The sequence below is a fragment of the Conger conger genome, chromosome 9, assembly GCF_963514075.1.
Source record: "Conger conger chromosome 9, fConCon1.1, whole genome shotgun sequence".
Classification (NCBI taxonomy): domain Eukaryota; kingdom Metazoa; phylum Chordata; class Actinopteri; order Anguilliformes; family Congridae; genus Conger; species Conger conger.
The window spans coordinates 61,011,498-61,026,443 of record NC_083768.1 but is presented as its reverse complement, the minus strand read 5'-3'; the positions used below and the strand labels follow the sequence as shown (position 1 = coordinate 61,026,443).

The 14,946-nt window shown below is 44.4% G+C and overlaps 1 protein-coding gene across 3 annotated transcripts; it reads right to left on the bottom strand.

The window, feature by feature from the left end:
• Positions 1–7,623: 7,623 nt before the first annotated feature.
• Positions 7,624–12,883, bottom strand: evx1 (even-skipped homeobox 1). Of its 3 annotated transcripts, none has more exons than XM_061256444.1 (3): positions 12,515–12,883; positions 10,707–10,928; positions 7,624–8,118 (listed from the first exon to the last, which is right to left on the bottom strand). In XM_061256444.1, exons 1-3 carry the CDS (start codon positions 12,881–12,883, stop codon positions 7,624–7,626), a joined length of 1,086 nt encoding a protein of 361 aa, XP_061112428.1. The 3 variants fall into 3 exon arrangements, with proteins under 3 accessions (XP_061112428.1, XP_061112427.1, XP_061112425.1); XM_061256443.1 differs by having other exon boundaries at positions 10,707–10,932; positions 12,516–12,883; XM_061256441.1 differs by having other exon boundaries at positions 10,707–10,963; positions 12,526–12,883.
• Between the last annotated feature and the right edge of the window lie 2,063 nt (positions 12,884–14,946).

Sequence of the window (14,946 nt, the reverse complement as noted above, 5' to 3'; positions counted from 1 at the left end):
TGTCAGTGTGCGGGTGTGTCTGTGTGTGTGGGTGTGTGTGGGTGTGTGAGTGTGTGTGTGTGTGGGTGTGTGGGTGTGTGTGAGTGAGTGTGTGTGTGTGTGTGGGTGTGTGTGAGTGTGAGTGTGTGGGTGTGTGTGTGTTTGCCTGTCTGTGTGTGTGTTTGCCTGTCTGTGTGTGTGTGTGTGTGTGTGTGTGTGGGTGACATCATTAATAGCTGTCTGTGATGCAGTGGGAGTTGAGGAAGTACCCTCTTGTTCTTATTTTTCTCTCGATCTCTCCCTCTCTCCTCCTTCTTCTCTCGATCTCTCCCTCTCTCCTCCTTCTTCTCTCGATCTCTCTCTTTCTCGTAAAGAGAAAATCTGTGGTATTGATCGTGGGCCGTCTGATTTCTAAAGCTATCAGTAGCACCGATAAAAGACTGGGGCAGATGAGCATTATCACTCAAGTGGAGATTTCATATGGATTTTCTCTGGGAGAGGAGCGTAAAAGATGGGCCCATTGAGACTGTAACACTGGAGAGATGGAGTCAGTGCTAACGGTCCGGTCAGGGAGAGGGACAGAGGGAGGGAGAGAGAGAGAGGGAAAGAGGGAGATATGGAGGGAAAGAGAGAGAGGGACAGAGAGAGAGGGAGACGGAGAGAGACAGAGAGAGGGAGAGGGAGGGAGGGAGGGAGGGAGGGAGGAGGGAGGGAGGGGGGAGAGGGAGGGAGAGAGGGGGAGCTCCTTGTCTTGCTCCTGGGTCCTTCCCGGCAGGAAAAGGAGGTGAAGATGGGAAGACCATCCTCATCCTGACAGACAGAGCAGATGCACGGCAGACAGTTTTTATGCTCAAGAAAACTTTGGGAGCCTCATAACCTTTGGCTTCTAGCTTTTGGACGGAACTTTTATCAGGTTGGAACTTCCTTAAAGATGAAGGACCTCAAGTCCCAGGTCAGGCAGAGAACAAGGAGACGAGAAATAAGTGACAGGAAAGTCTCTCTCTCTCTCTCTCTCTTTCTCTTCCTCCCTCCCTCCCTATCCCTCTCTCTCCCTCTCTTTCCCTCTCTCTCTCTCCCTCTCTCTCTTTCTCCCTCTCTCTCCCTCTCTCCCTCTCTCTCCCCCTCTCTCTCTCTTCCTCCCCCTCTCTCTCCCTCTCTCTCCCCCTCTCTCTCTCTTCCTCCCTCTCTCTCCCTCTCTCTCTCTCTCCCTGACCAGACTGTTAGCACCTGCCTCTCTGTGTCTCCTTCTCTGTTAATGTAGACCATACGCTTTGAGCGGTTACAGCCGCAAAACTCTAAGAAAAAATGGATTATGATTATATCTTATGAAATTTAGACTCCCACAGTCTATAGCCTAGTGGCCAAGGTGCTTGACTGGGACCTAGAATGTTGGTGGTTCAAGTCCTGGTGTGTCCACAATAAGGGCCTTAACCACACATTGCTCCTGGGGGCATTGGACCCTGCTTAGTCTAATCAACTGTAAGTCACTTTGGATAAAAGGGTCATCTGTAATAGTGGGATCTGTGGCTTGTCAGTGGGCCTGCCTCAGTGTGAGGTCCTCTGTGGCTGTGATGGAAACATTCCCTCACCTGAAATGTATTTTTACCTGTGGCTGTAAACCCAAATTGTATCTCATAGGAGCTGGAAAGTGTCTCATAAAGGCTGGTTTTATTTCACTGAAAACAAAAACATCAGCATGGAGCCCCTGGGTCTGATATCTACCACATTTGGAGCTCGCTGCTGTTATGTTTTTAAAGTTAAAATGTGCTACAATATTATACTCAGCAATCGAAATATGTAGAATGCAAACATTCAGTTTGCATATTTAAAGATAAGGCTGCAGCATCGATAAAAGCTATTTGCGTGACGTCATCCCCAAGCCCTGCCTCTTGTTTTGGCTTCTTCTGTGGTGTATTCTCAGCACAGACCTCCAGGTGGAAAGGGGCGTGGCTTGATCGGACATGGTCATTAATGACATGATGGATGGACGTAAGGCCACTTCATTCTGAGCGCATGGTCCTTTGTAGAGGTAAATTTCCCGTCCAAAGGTTGTTTATTTGTATCTGTTCAATTCTGTATATGCTACATTCAATTCTGACGATAATGAAGAGATTGTTTCATACAAATAACAACCTTTTGTGAATAAATTGCACTAAATCGAGAAGCCTACACTAAACGTGTGAAAACGTTATTTCACTTTTGTTGAACGGTTTGTAGACGACACGTGGTTTTTCTTTAATGGAAAATATAGCGATATAGAACCCAGGCTTTGTGCCGTTAGCTTCGAGCCTTTCTCGGTTGCCTGGTGCCGGCCATTTAATAACAGAAAGGTAAATTAAACCTCTCTAAACGGAGACTCGAGGGACCCTCGTGGATATTAAGAATGAGGCCTTCTGGTATTCTGCAGTAGAGCGCCAGACCCCTCGTCTGGGGATGACCCTGTTTTAACATCCTAATCTTAGTAATTTTATAATTTTACTCCTCAAAATAACCGCAGACTGTAAGCCGGGGAACGGCCAACCGCAAAGAGCTGAAACACATCTGCAGGTTAAATGTGCGCGTGGGAGTCATAATGCAGGCTCGCGACATAGAGCACGTAAAACGTGAAACGGAGCACGTGGCCTTTACATACGACCAAATTAAAACGCAAGCACTTTTGCCGTTGGGAAGGAATTGCTTTGCAACGAATCTCACTAAACATAATTAATTGCGACCTGTCTTAATTGTATCTCTTTATTATAAAATCGAGCCATCGTATTGTAATAAAGATGTGTGAAGCGCCGAAGCGTCCCGTATATTCAGGAATACTAGTTTGGCGCGTGACAAATCTTGGATTGATCCGTCCGTGTTGGACAAACTCGGGAATTAAAAGCGCAATCAACCCGACTCGGCCAATTGCCTCCGCCCGCGTCGGGTTTAGCACCAGCGCAGTGCCAATTATGTTTACAAAGCAGACAGCCCAAATCGATATTTATAATACAGATCGTGGAAATGTTCATAAGCCCGGGATACGCCGTGTATTCGCGGTCTATTTACCTTATTTAGGCATGTTAAAAAGAAATATGTTTGCGGATATTTGGAAAGATATTATTTATTTATTTGTTTATTTATTTGGAAAGATATCCGTGTTGAATCCAAATGTATTTTTATGGAATTGTTACATCGGGAGGCTGTCCACGAGCCTTGCCCTCCTGGAGAAATTCTTGAAAACATGAAATATCTGTAATATCTGTAATAAATTATCCCCGATCCAAATGGAAGTTTGCGGTGTTGTTTTTAGTGCAAATTTCGTTGTAGGTGGTTCAGGGACAAACCGGGTTGGGCCGATTGTTGTATTTTGTCAGCGTAAATCACGTGTTAAAAAGGAGAGTGCGAGTGAGCGCGTAGACTCCTGTTCTGACAACGTCAAAATAGCGATTATAACAAGACATGTGGTTTTATTACAGGGGGCTAAAACTGTGAATAAAAGGCCGTTGATCGTTCAGCTCTTCTTCAGAAACTGATAAATATGCTTTGTATTTTTTATTTATTTTCTTATTCAGTTTGAAATAGCCGGGTTCATGTCAATGTCAATAAACGGAAAATGGAGACAAACAAGCCCTAAGCGCGTGCCCAAGCCCTAAGCGCGTGTGGTGAATGCTCACCTCGACTCTCCGCGTTTGGAGATATTTATCCCGATGTGCGGGGTGTCAGAAACGCTTTCCGATAGAGGCATTCAGGAGCGCGGAGCGTCTCCAGTGCGCTATAAATAATGTTGATAAAGATGCCGCAGACTATGACTTTCACACCCCGTCCGATTGATTGAATGCGACCTCCAGTTCCAGGCGATATTGGAAGGCTATTTAAACAGATGAAGGCCTAAATTGTCTCGCTTGTATGTGAATTAATTTCCCATTCATCATCATTAAGCTTTGATTGGTGCATCCCCGCCTCCCGGCCTGTCTGCGCGAAGCGCCCCGTAAATTAGAATGTAACACAATTTAAACACCGGAGCGTTAACCACGCGCTCCGCGAACAGCTGCCGAACACGCCCCCAACCAATCACGCCTTCACTCGCGCTCAGCCGCACGGGGAATTGCGGTTATGAACCAATTTTCGCGAGAATTAACACAACTCGTGTAATTGCGCCCGAGTGCGTGATGTAATATCGCATCATGTTCCAGCGCGCGGATGTCTGAATGTTCTGTTGACCAGTTAGTACTGCGTGACATATTCTGCCATTTATGCGCACAAATGTGCGCGTCTGGCAGCTGGCGCGGCTGGTTGGTGGGGAGGGGAGTCTGACATGGAGGCTCATAACAGGAGTACCTGAAAAACAAAAAAACGAACGTGCAGCGCCCGTGCTCTTCGTAGGTGTTCTGATGTTGTCCCGTGCCGTTTCTATCAAAGGCGGGATGCCTGTCTGTCTGCTCGCGGCGAACACCCAGACCCAGACTCGGCGGAGCTGAATAAATGCGCTGGAAGACTAGCTTATTAAACGAATCGCCGGTTTCATTAAGCCTTTTTCGTCAGAATGGCTCTTTAAGACTATGGCCTGGTTGCTAATCTTGATAGTATTCACATTTGGCCTGGGTCAGGGTTACCCCCCGGAGGCGAGGGGAGCTCGTGGGGTATGTGTCACTGCTTCTTCAGGTCGGCTCGAGGCCTACAGGTTACACTGTCAGAAGATGGTACGAAAACGTGCCATAATTAACTAGCAGTGTCACTGGGTATAGGTAAGCCAACATAAAATTGTACCCTATAGCCAATAATACAAAATTAATGTGTATTTGTTTTGCTTGGAAAAGGTAGGCCTACTTATTACGAACCAAATAGAACATTGGGCTATTGTACGTTTTGGGTACATTTGGGAAATGTGTTTATTTTACAGAATATAAATGTAATCCCACTGTACCTTTATTTCTGAGAGTGTATTTACCTGTAGTGCCCTGTAAATACAGTGTATTTACCTGTAGTGCCCTGTAAATACAGTGTATTTACCTGTAGTGCCCTGTAAATACAGTGTATTTACCTGTAGTGCCCTGTAAATAATAGAGATTGCTCTGTCCCCTGCGGGATAAATGTTAGATAAATGCTACATTACAAAACCAAATGGAGGTTTTAGGACACGCCTAAATTAAATCTGCATACCAGTAAAATAATACTGGTAATACTTTTATTCGAACTCATAGAACCATCGCGGCATAATTAACCAGAACAAGTTCCCTAAATCTGGAAATCCCCCTCAAACATGTGCGTATAACCGCCCTCAAAGAGAGACATCTTCACAGCACACCCCCATAGCCGCCCCTTCTCATTTCTGATGTCACTCAGTGTGTAAATGTTTTTTTCTTCGCCACACGGGGCTGAAACACGCCCAGCTTTATCAAAGCCCGCCCGTAAACGGAGCATTATTCCACGCGCACACGCGTTTTAATCAGCGCGGTCACGCTTTACACGAACACCGGTTAATAAGGCGATCAATCAGGCGCGCGCGGGTGTTCCGCGGTCTCAAGGGCCGGCTGGGGAGAGTCTTTACCCCAATAACACACGATCATGAGACGGAAAAGCGAAATTAACGAATGAAAGATAATTATAGAGCTAATATCTGTATCTAACAATCTGTCCGACTTGGCCTCAAGAGAGCAACATTTTAGTTTCAATTGGAATGATTTTGTAGGCTATTTAAAATGTAATTTTCGTAGGTGTGCGCGTGCTATAGGCCTACCATTTCCTCATAGGGCTTCGGTTATTACAAGGCCTGAACCTTTGTGCCAATGACCGAACAGTTTATCAGTTTGTCGAATAATTTACTAATGAGAGGAACCCTGTGTTTGGGCCTTTCCCTCATTCCGCACCATATAACCTTGTCTGAGAGGTTTCGGTGTCGGTTAAACGGACCGCACCTGAAATAGCTTCATGAATCCGCCCCTATTATTTCCAGAAAGGCTCAATTACCCAGAAAATTCAGCCAATTAACGCGCGCTGATTGGTGAGGGGGATGCATCATCGATCTTTTACATTCCAATATCTACGCGAGACATCTAATTTTGCTCTATCTATTAACTGGTAACAGAGAAAATATGGCTTGTATTACCGCTGCCGGGGGACCACTTAACTGTCACAAACAATCTGCAGCTCAGATGGGAGAGCCGAGCAGCAGCGCGGCGTTTTAATGGGGGGGGGGGGGGGGGGTGACACCACTTAAGCCCGTTTTGATGCGTCTGTTATCTCGAGCTGAAGTACATCCTCCCAAACCCGCCCATGCGTGAGATACCTGAATAACAGCAGACCAGAGGAGACCAGAGGCAGACAGCTTTGGCATGTTTTTACAAATTAGTGCCACAGTGAAAAGGTGACAGTCGCTCTTTTTTGTTGTAATGGTCGAATTAATAACTCATCTTGTTTTTAAATTAAATACGTCAATGTGTGTGAATTTTGCTGTAGCATTTATGTTCTTGTTTCCACAATTATTTTATTTATGGCGTCTTTGAAGAGCGACAGCATCTGTAACATTTAAAAGAGTGAAAATTACAGCCACGTTTTACGAGTTATATCTTCATGAATTCATCTGGAAACATTAAATGTGCGGTTTTTAATATTTAAAATGTTGTTTATTGCAAAATGTTAACAGATTTGAACAATTCCACAAGGTGAAGTTCAATAAACATTGACCAGAGCTGAGCTAAATAGTTTCCGTCTCCCGTGAGTTCTGCCAGAAGATGGAAATACAGTTTTTAATAATCCGCTGATATTCAGCGCAAAGCGCTTCTGAAAAGAAAGCAGAAAGATACGGAAATGAAGGACTTTAAAAGGGAAATTCCTTTTTCTGTTCTTCTTATTTTTAATAATAAATATAAGGCGTATGTCATCCATCATTATTAGTGTTGCTCATAAACAGTCGGGTTTTTGGGCCTGAAAGACAGGCGGCTCGCGCTTGCCCCAATTTTCTGCGCGTCATTGTCCAATAGATCTCGCGCCGTTCCCATGGCGCCTCGTTACCGTCCGCGCGCGCGGCATTATCATTAATTCAACATTCAAAATTCCTCCTTACAGATACATCACTCGCTAATTCACCAGCGTCTGCGCATCTGCGCCGCCGGTACCGAGAAATAATGAGCCTCCTCAGTCTGTTAACAAATTCCCTTGTTAAAAAGACAGAAGAAAAACATCATTTTAATGTAACTAACAATATATCTAGGCCAATTTGGACATGTGAAGGAACTACAAATAATGAATAAAGCGTTAACATCATCCATCACGTCGATAAACGTCTGCCCGGCTCTTTTTCAGTCAGTCCGATCGGTAAAAGATTATAGCTTCAAGATTTCGGTAAATTTTTTTTGCTTATCCTCAAATGTTGTTTTCATTTTTTGAGCCAGGGTGCCTTCCGCTACAGTTCATCACAGCGAATTCTATTTTCATTCTCACCCTGTGAATATGTTATCCTCTGGCAAGTGCAGCATTAGCTTAAAAAACGCAGAATTTCAGTTTCAGGTCCCAACTCCAATCGGCAGCCAGGCAGGTGTCTGTCCTGCGTGTAGTTCTTGCCGTATTTAGCGCAGGTTCGGTTCCGGCGCTTTCCTCATGCGTATAATGGAGTCGTGTTTGCGCTGTGTGGTCCCGCTCTGTCGGCGGCGGCGCTGCCGGGGTCGCGTCGGGCCTTTATCTGGTTAGCGGCACTTCCTCTCGCTGGTCGAGGGAGACGGCGGGGGGCTTGCTGAGCCCGGCTGCGGGCGCAAAGGTCAGGAAGGCGTCAGTCCTGCTGGAGGGGGGCCCGCTGAAGTCGGAGGGGGGGGCGCGGTGCGCAGAGCCCCCCTGGCAGGCCAGGCAGGAGCAGGGCCCGTGGGGCGCAGACGGGTAGAGCGAGGGGCGGAATGCGCAGAGCAGCTCAGGCCGGGGGTAGGGGTGGGACAGCACCCGGAAGGTGTCGAGGGGCCGGAGGGGGGCACTGAAGGGCGGGGCGGGGGCAGAGGCGCCCCCCAGGCCCAGCGGGGGGTAGTAGGGCAGGGGCAGGTGCGAGGGGAAGGGGTAGGGCAGGCTTCCCGCCGCGGCTGCGTGGCTCATCATGTAGCTGTAGAAGGCGGGGTCAGCGGGGTGCGGCCACGTCAGAGCCAGGCGCTGCCGCTTGTCCTTCATCCGCCGGTTCTGGAACCACACCTGGAACACACACACCGTTTATACATCATACACACACACACACACACACCGTTTATACATCATACACACACACACACCGTTTATACATCATACACACACACACCGTTTATACATCATACACACACACACACACCGTTTATACATCATACACACACACACCTGTAACACACACACACCGTTTATACATCATACACACACACACACCGTTTATACATCATACACACACACACCTGTAACACACACACCGTTTATACATCATACACACACACCTGTAACACACACACCGTTTATACATCATACACACACACACCGTTTATACATCATACACACACACACCTGGAACACACACACCGTTTATACATCATACACACACACACACCATTTATACATCATACACACACACACCTGTAACACACACACCGTTTATACATCATACACACACACACACACCGTTTATACATCATACACACACACACACACCGTTTATACATCATACACACACACACCTGTAACACACACACCATTTATACATCATACACACACACACACCGTTTATACATCATACACACACACACCGTTTATACATCATACACACACACACCGTTTATACATCATACACACACACACTGTTTATACATCATACACACACACACCTGTAACACACACACCGTTTATACATCATACACACACACACCTGTAACACACACACCGTTTATACATCATACACACACACACCTGTAACACACACACCGTTTATACATCATACACACACACACACCGTTTATACATCATACACACACACACACCTGTAACACACCCCGTTTATACATCATACACACACACACCGTTTATACATCATACACACACCTGTAACACACACACCGTTTATACATCATACACACACACACACCGTTTATACATCATACACACACACACCTGTAACACACACACCGTTTATACATCATACACACACACACCTGTAACACACACACCGTTTATACATCATACACACACACCGTTTATACATCATACACACACACACCTGTAACACACACACCGTTTATACATCATACACACACACCTGTAACACACACACCGTTTATACATCATACACACACACCTGTAACACACACACCGTTTATACATCATACACACACACCTGTAACACACACACCGTTTATACATCATACACACACACACCTGTAACACACACACCGTTTATACATCATACACACACACATCTGTAACACACACTGTTTATACATCATACACACACACACCTGTAACACACACACCATTTATACCTCATACACACACACACCTGTAACACACACACCGTTTATACATCATACACACACACCTGTAACACACACACCGTTTATACATCATACACACACACACCTGTAATGCACAGTGTATACATCATACACACAGTATACACACCTACAACACACACACATTATACACACCTATAACACACACATGGTATACACACCTACAACAGTCACACCATATACACACATGGTATACACACCTACAACACTCACACCATATACACGCACACCTACAACACACACACACGGTATACACACCTACAAAATACACACCGTGTACACACATGAAACACACACACACCTTTTATACATCATAAACACAAGCACTGCAATTTATCCTTCATACTTCTGTTCTGGAACCACACCTGTAACACGCACACTGTTTATACACAACTACAACACACACACCATTTATATACATACCCTTGTAATACACACTGTTTATGCAGGACACAAACGCCTACAACACACTGTAATACACACCCTCAGATTAATACTGTACACGCACACCATTTATAAAACACCAACAACACACACACACCATTTATACACACCAACAACACACACACACACCATTTATATACTGTACATACACCTGTAATACACACACTGTACACACACACACACACTGTACATACATCATACACAGACCTGTACACACACCGCACCCAGACAGACACACTGTACCCACACCTACAACACACCGTACACACACTGTACCCATACCTAAAGCAGACCATACACACATACACACATACACATACCCACACACACTACACACACACACACACACACACACACGCACACACACACACACACACACACTACACACACACACACACACACACACACGCACACACACACTACACACACAGCTTTTTAACGCCATGTTTGACTGGGCTGGTGGGCCAGCATGCAGTCAGCTGTTGTTCTCCGTATAAAATAATCAATGCCGCATTTCTGTTCTCCCGCGGTGCTGCTGTGCAGAGGCCATTTTCCTCAATAAATCATCAGCCATCATGGTAATGTGCTACATTTTCTGAAGCAAAATCTCTACTTCATGAAAACAATGGGGAACAATTTCCCTTTTAAATGTAAACTAAAATAAGCCGAATAGCAATTATCCGAATAGATCCCAAGTGAAGGGTGTGTTCGGTTATTTCAGGACAACACTGGACAACACTGCACATCACAATTACATTATTTGTTTCGGCCTATCTGAGTAAGCTGCCGTAGATAACGGCTGTGACCGACCTTTATTGTTGTTTCCGGTAGATTTAGAGCGGCCGCAAGCTCGCATCTCCGGGGCCTGGAGACGTAGTTCTCCCGGTAGAACTCTTTCTCCAACCGGGCGATTTGTTCCCGCGTGAAAGCCGTCCGGTACCGGCGCATCTGGTCCGCGCCGTAGGACAGCGAAGCTTGCATCGCGCTCATCTTCCCCGAGTCCGGCCCGATTTCACCGCCGCGGCCCGGCGAGTCACCACCGCGGCCCGGAGAGTCACCACCGCGGCCTGAAACCATTTCAGCATTTAACAACAATAAAAACAACAACAACAACAACAACAACAACAACAATAGTAATAATAATAATAATAATAATAACAATAATAATAATAAATAATAATAAAAAAATAAAAGAATAATAATAATAAAAAAATAAAAGAATAATAATAATAATAATAATAATAATAATAATAATAGGCGTACGACAAAGAATAAATGTTCGTTCCCTCTCTGAAATAAAATTATTGGTCTAAAATTGGCTGCAATTTATACAATTTATTTTGGTTTATACCTCCTGTATAATATTTTTAAAGACTTCATAAATTCATTCATTCAAGACAATCTTGTACCCGTTTTTATAAGGATGCTGAAACGTATAGGGCACGTGTGGGTTTGGTTCAGTTTGTTTTTTAATAATGATATTATTTATAATGATATAATAATTTACATAACTGACAAAAGAAAGACCTGTGCAGACATCTTTCAAAATGCAGAAATTTTTTTCGTGAATAATGATGACGTTTCGCTTTAAAACGGAGAATAATGTAAAATAGTGTGTAAAATTATTTATGTACGATTATGTACGAAAATTATTATACTACAGATTTTGTGTGCACAGATGGTAGTCTGCAGATAAAAAATAAGAACTTTGTTTTTGATTGATAAATGGTAAACCTTTTAGAAAATAATATTTTAATTCTATACATTCGTGCGTATGCTATATATAATTTTATATAATTTATATTACATTACATTATATTACATTTTATTACATATATATATATATATATATATATATATTTATACTCGCCAAGCATGTAAATTAAATAGCTACTATTTCTTAGGCTTTATGCACTGTATAATAGTATATTTACGAATGTATTTACGACTATATATATGTATATATATATCTCTATATATACTACTATATATATATAGAAATGAGTGGGCAATTTAATACGATCATAGATCATAGTATATACATTCGTATATATATTCGCAATTTTATTTAAATTACTGGTATGTAAGTAATATTTGCAGTGCAGTGACAGTTGCAAAAATATATTTGAATTAGATGAAACCGTGTTAAACGGAGCAAAATTTAAACGGGAAGAGAATGCAGTCATGTTGCCTGGTCCCAGGCGCGCGGGTTACTTCCGACCTGGCGCCGGGACGCCGCGTGTAAAAGTGACAGAGTCGTTACAGAAGTGCTGCCTGCGCACAGAACTCGTTCTACACGCGTTATCACCTCTGCGCCGATGGCCAGCGTTCTGTATGGGCTGTATATAGATTTGGTGCATCAGTCTCTTGTAATTGTTTTACTTATTATTTGCATAACAAACTGCGCGTTATTATCATTGAATCTGCTGCAGGATCAGATCTGACACGATCGTCAGGGATTCTAATGGATGTCTCGCCCCGTCTGCGACCAGAGCGTGCAAATACCGTCATTGTGATTCTTTTTTTATTCATCCATTCATTACACAAACACGTCAGGACAGTGCGATTTGGAAGGTTCAGTGTAAAAATCAATTCAGTGTAAAATCCGGAACAAAAATGTCTTTCTCACCCTTCCCGTTGGGGTACTCCATGCTGTCTGGCGTGCAGCTGACATCAATTTCCTCGTAGAAATCGGACTCCGTGTCGGAGCTGCTGTGCTCCTTGTTGCGGAGTTCTGAGTGAGCTTTCCCCGCAGCGGAGGGGACTCCTCCCAGGCTGATATCGCCGTTCCGGGCGTCCGCCTCCTCGTCCGCTCTCTCCCGCGACAGAGCGACCAGCCTGGGGCTACCGCAGTGTCTGTGGAGCATCCTGTCCTGTGGTTCCTGAGCCGGGCTCCCGACTGCTTCTGACAAATTGGCGCCGATCTTGCCAACCAGCGTGCCGAGCTGACCTCCCTCTACGAGGATCCGCACGTTCCTGTTCTCCATTACGGGCGCGGGGCGAGCGGGTTTGAGCAGGAGCGCGCGGAGCGGAGCGGAGAGAGGGCACGTGCTGACCCTGCGGTGGGAGCGCGGGTCTGGGAGGGCTCTACCGCTGCCCTCTCCTCTCCAGCTGTCAGTCTTAATAGGGCAGTCGTCATAACAGCACCCCGGTGACGCCACGCATCGATTCAGAGCACATAAACACAAAACAGCGACTACGTTGCGAAGATGAGAGGCGGGTGTATGATATAAAATAACCTCCATACGAAGTGTGTGGAAATTAAGAGGCAGAGCTCGCCACAACGTCGCGTAAAACGACACACGGTCTCACAGCATTGATAAACCGAAATAATGTCTCCAAGTATTAAAGTGCACGGTGCCCGCCTTTAAAGTTAGTGCATATCTCAGAGGAAATTATGAATTTCCAATGGACAACAATTCTATTGTATTTATGGTTGATTAATTAGCTCGGTTCATTCAACCGTTCTCTCTGTGTGGGTTGGAGCTGATTGTATGTCTATGTTTGGTTTAGGATGTGAAATAATAGCAGTCGTGGACATTTGACGTCCAATTAACATTTCCAGCGCTGTTACATGTTGAAAATCCTGCAAGGGCAACTTGCTTTAAAGCACAACGCATTACAGATTTATTGGGTTCTCTTTTTCTGTTTAATGAAATGTGAATAGCCTGATATTGATTTCAGTCGGTAACGCGGGGTCTCATATAGGCCTAGGCTACATATAATATGAGGCCCAAATCCAAATAAACAATTTAGCGGATAGTTTGTTCAGAAACTCCTCAATAATCCGTCGGGAGTGAGCTTGTATTAAATGCAGCCTAATTAATCGTTATAGCCGTCAAGGATACTCATTTGAATCTGTAGGTTAAAGGCTAGCGGTGAGGAGTAGCGCGCTTTGCCCTCCCGTGGCGCGGACGAGCAGAGTGTGTGCAGTCGATGGAGTATTGAGAGATAAGTCTTTGTAATTCGGTTGTCATCTCTATTGACGTCGCGGGCGCATAGGGAATAAGGGCCCTGAGCGGCCGGACTGCAGCGCACTGCCACAGCGTACTGACATTACGTTACACTTTCTATATATGTAGTAACATTTACCACATTTGTACACAAACTAGGATTAAAAACTGTTAACGATACAATGTATTTCTCCCCCAGACTAAATTGTTTTTAAATTAAGACTCCTCAAAGATATATTTTTGAAATTATGTAAACCACTTGCGAATGTATTGCATGTTCCTGGCGGATGGCTCAGCGTGTTTAATGAAACGAAAATCCTTGGATATTTTAAAATAATAAGTGTCCGTCTCGTACCTCAGTACTGGATATGAATGTGTAACATTATCTCTCCTCTCCCTCTCCGCACTCCTCCTCTCCCTCTCCGCTCTCCGTCTCCCTCTTTCTCTCCAAAGTGGTGTCAAGTAAAGCGGGTAAAGGTCAAGTCCTCGTGGGCACAAGTCACAATAACAGGCTATTTGACATTTAATTAGATTTGTAGAAGTCTTACCAACAGCCTAGCCAATACGAAAAAGCATGTCAGAATGGGAAAAAATCATTCTTTTCTCTTGGGTGACTAAATTAATTTTCCGTTCAATTTCTGATGAATACTTTAAACATTATAGTTACTATGCCTCTTCAGCCTCTGTGTACAGACATGGTAAAGCGCGTGACTGTGATTCATAGGTATATGCACGGGTGTATGTGTACGTGCGTATATATATCGAGTTTGCGCATCTCTTTATGTGAGGCGAAATGGATGACAAGATCACGATCATACCGCTGGGAAATTGTATTAGATCTGCACTGCATGTGGTTTTGCATTGGTGTAGCGGGTCGTGTGTGCGCGTGTTCCCCCTATAACGGGAATGGACGTGCAGCGCGAAGTGTTGTATACACTTACGATAAATTAGATTTAGATTTTCTGCAATGCCTTGTATGACATAGAGCGAATTAGGAAGGGATTTGGGGTACTTTAAAAATTAACAAAGAAACTGCTATGCGTTTAAGAAAACGATCACCATCAAATCTAAAATGTATTTGCAGCATTTTTTAAACC

Bases quoted from the DNA above. Each gene is read 5' to 3' on its own strand.
- evx1 (XM_061256441.1), bottom strand. From the start codon at position 12,883: ATGGAGAACAGGAACGTGCGGATCCTCGTAGAGGGAGGTCAGCTCGGC. The intron at 10,964-12,525 runs GTGAGAAAGACA...AAATGGTTTCAG, and splicing joins GGAGTACCCCAACGGGAAGG to GCCGCGGTGGTGACTCTCCG. The intron at 8,119-10,706 runs GTCGGTCACAGC...TGTGTGTTCCAG, and splicing joins TACCGGAAACAACAATAAAG to GTGTGGTTCCAGAACCGGCG.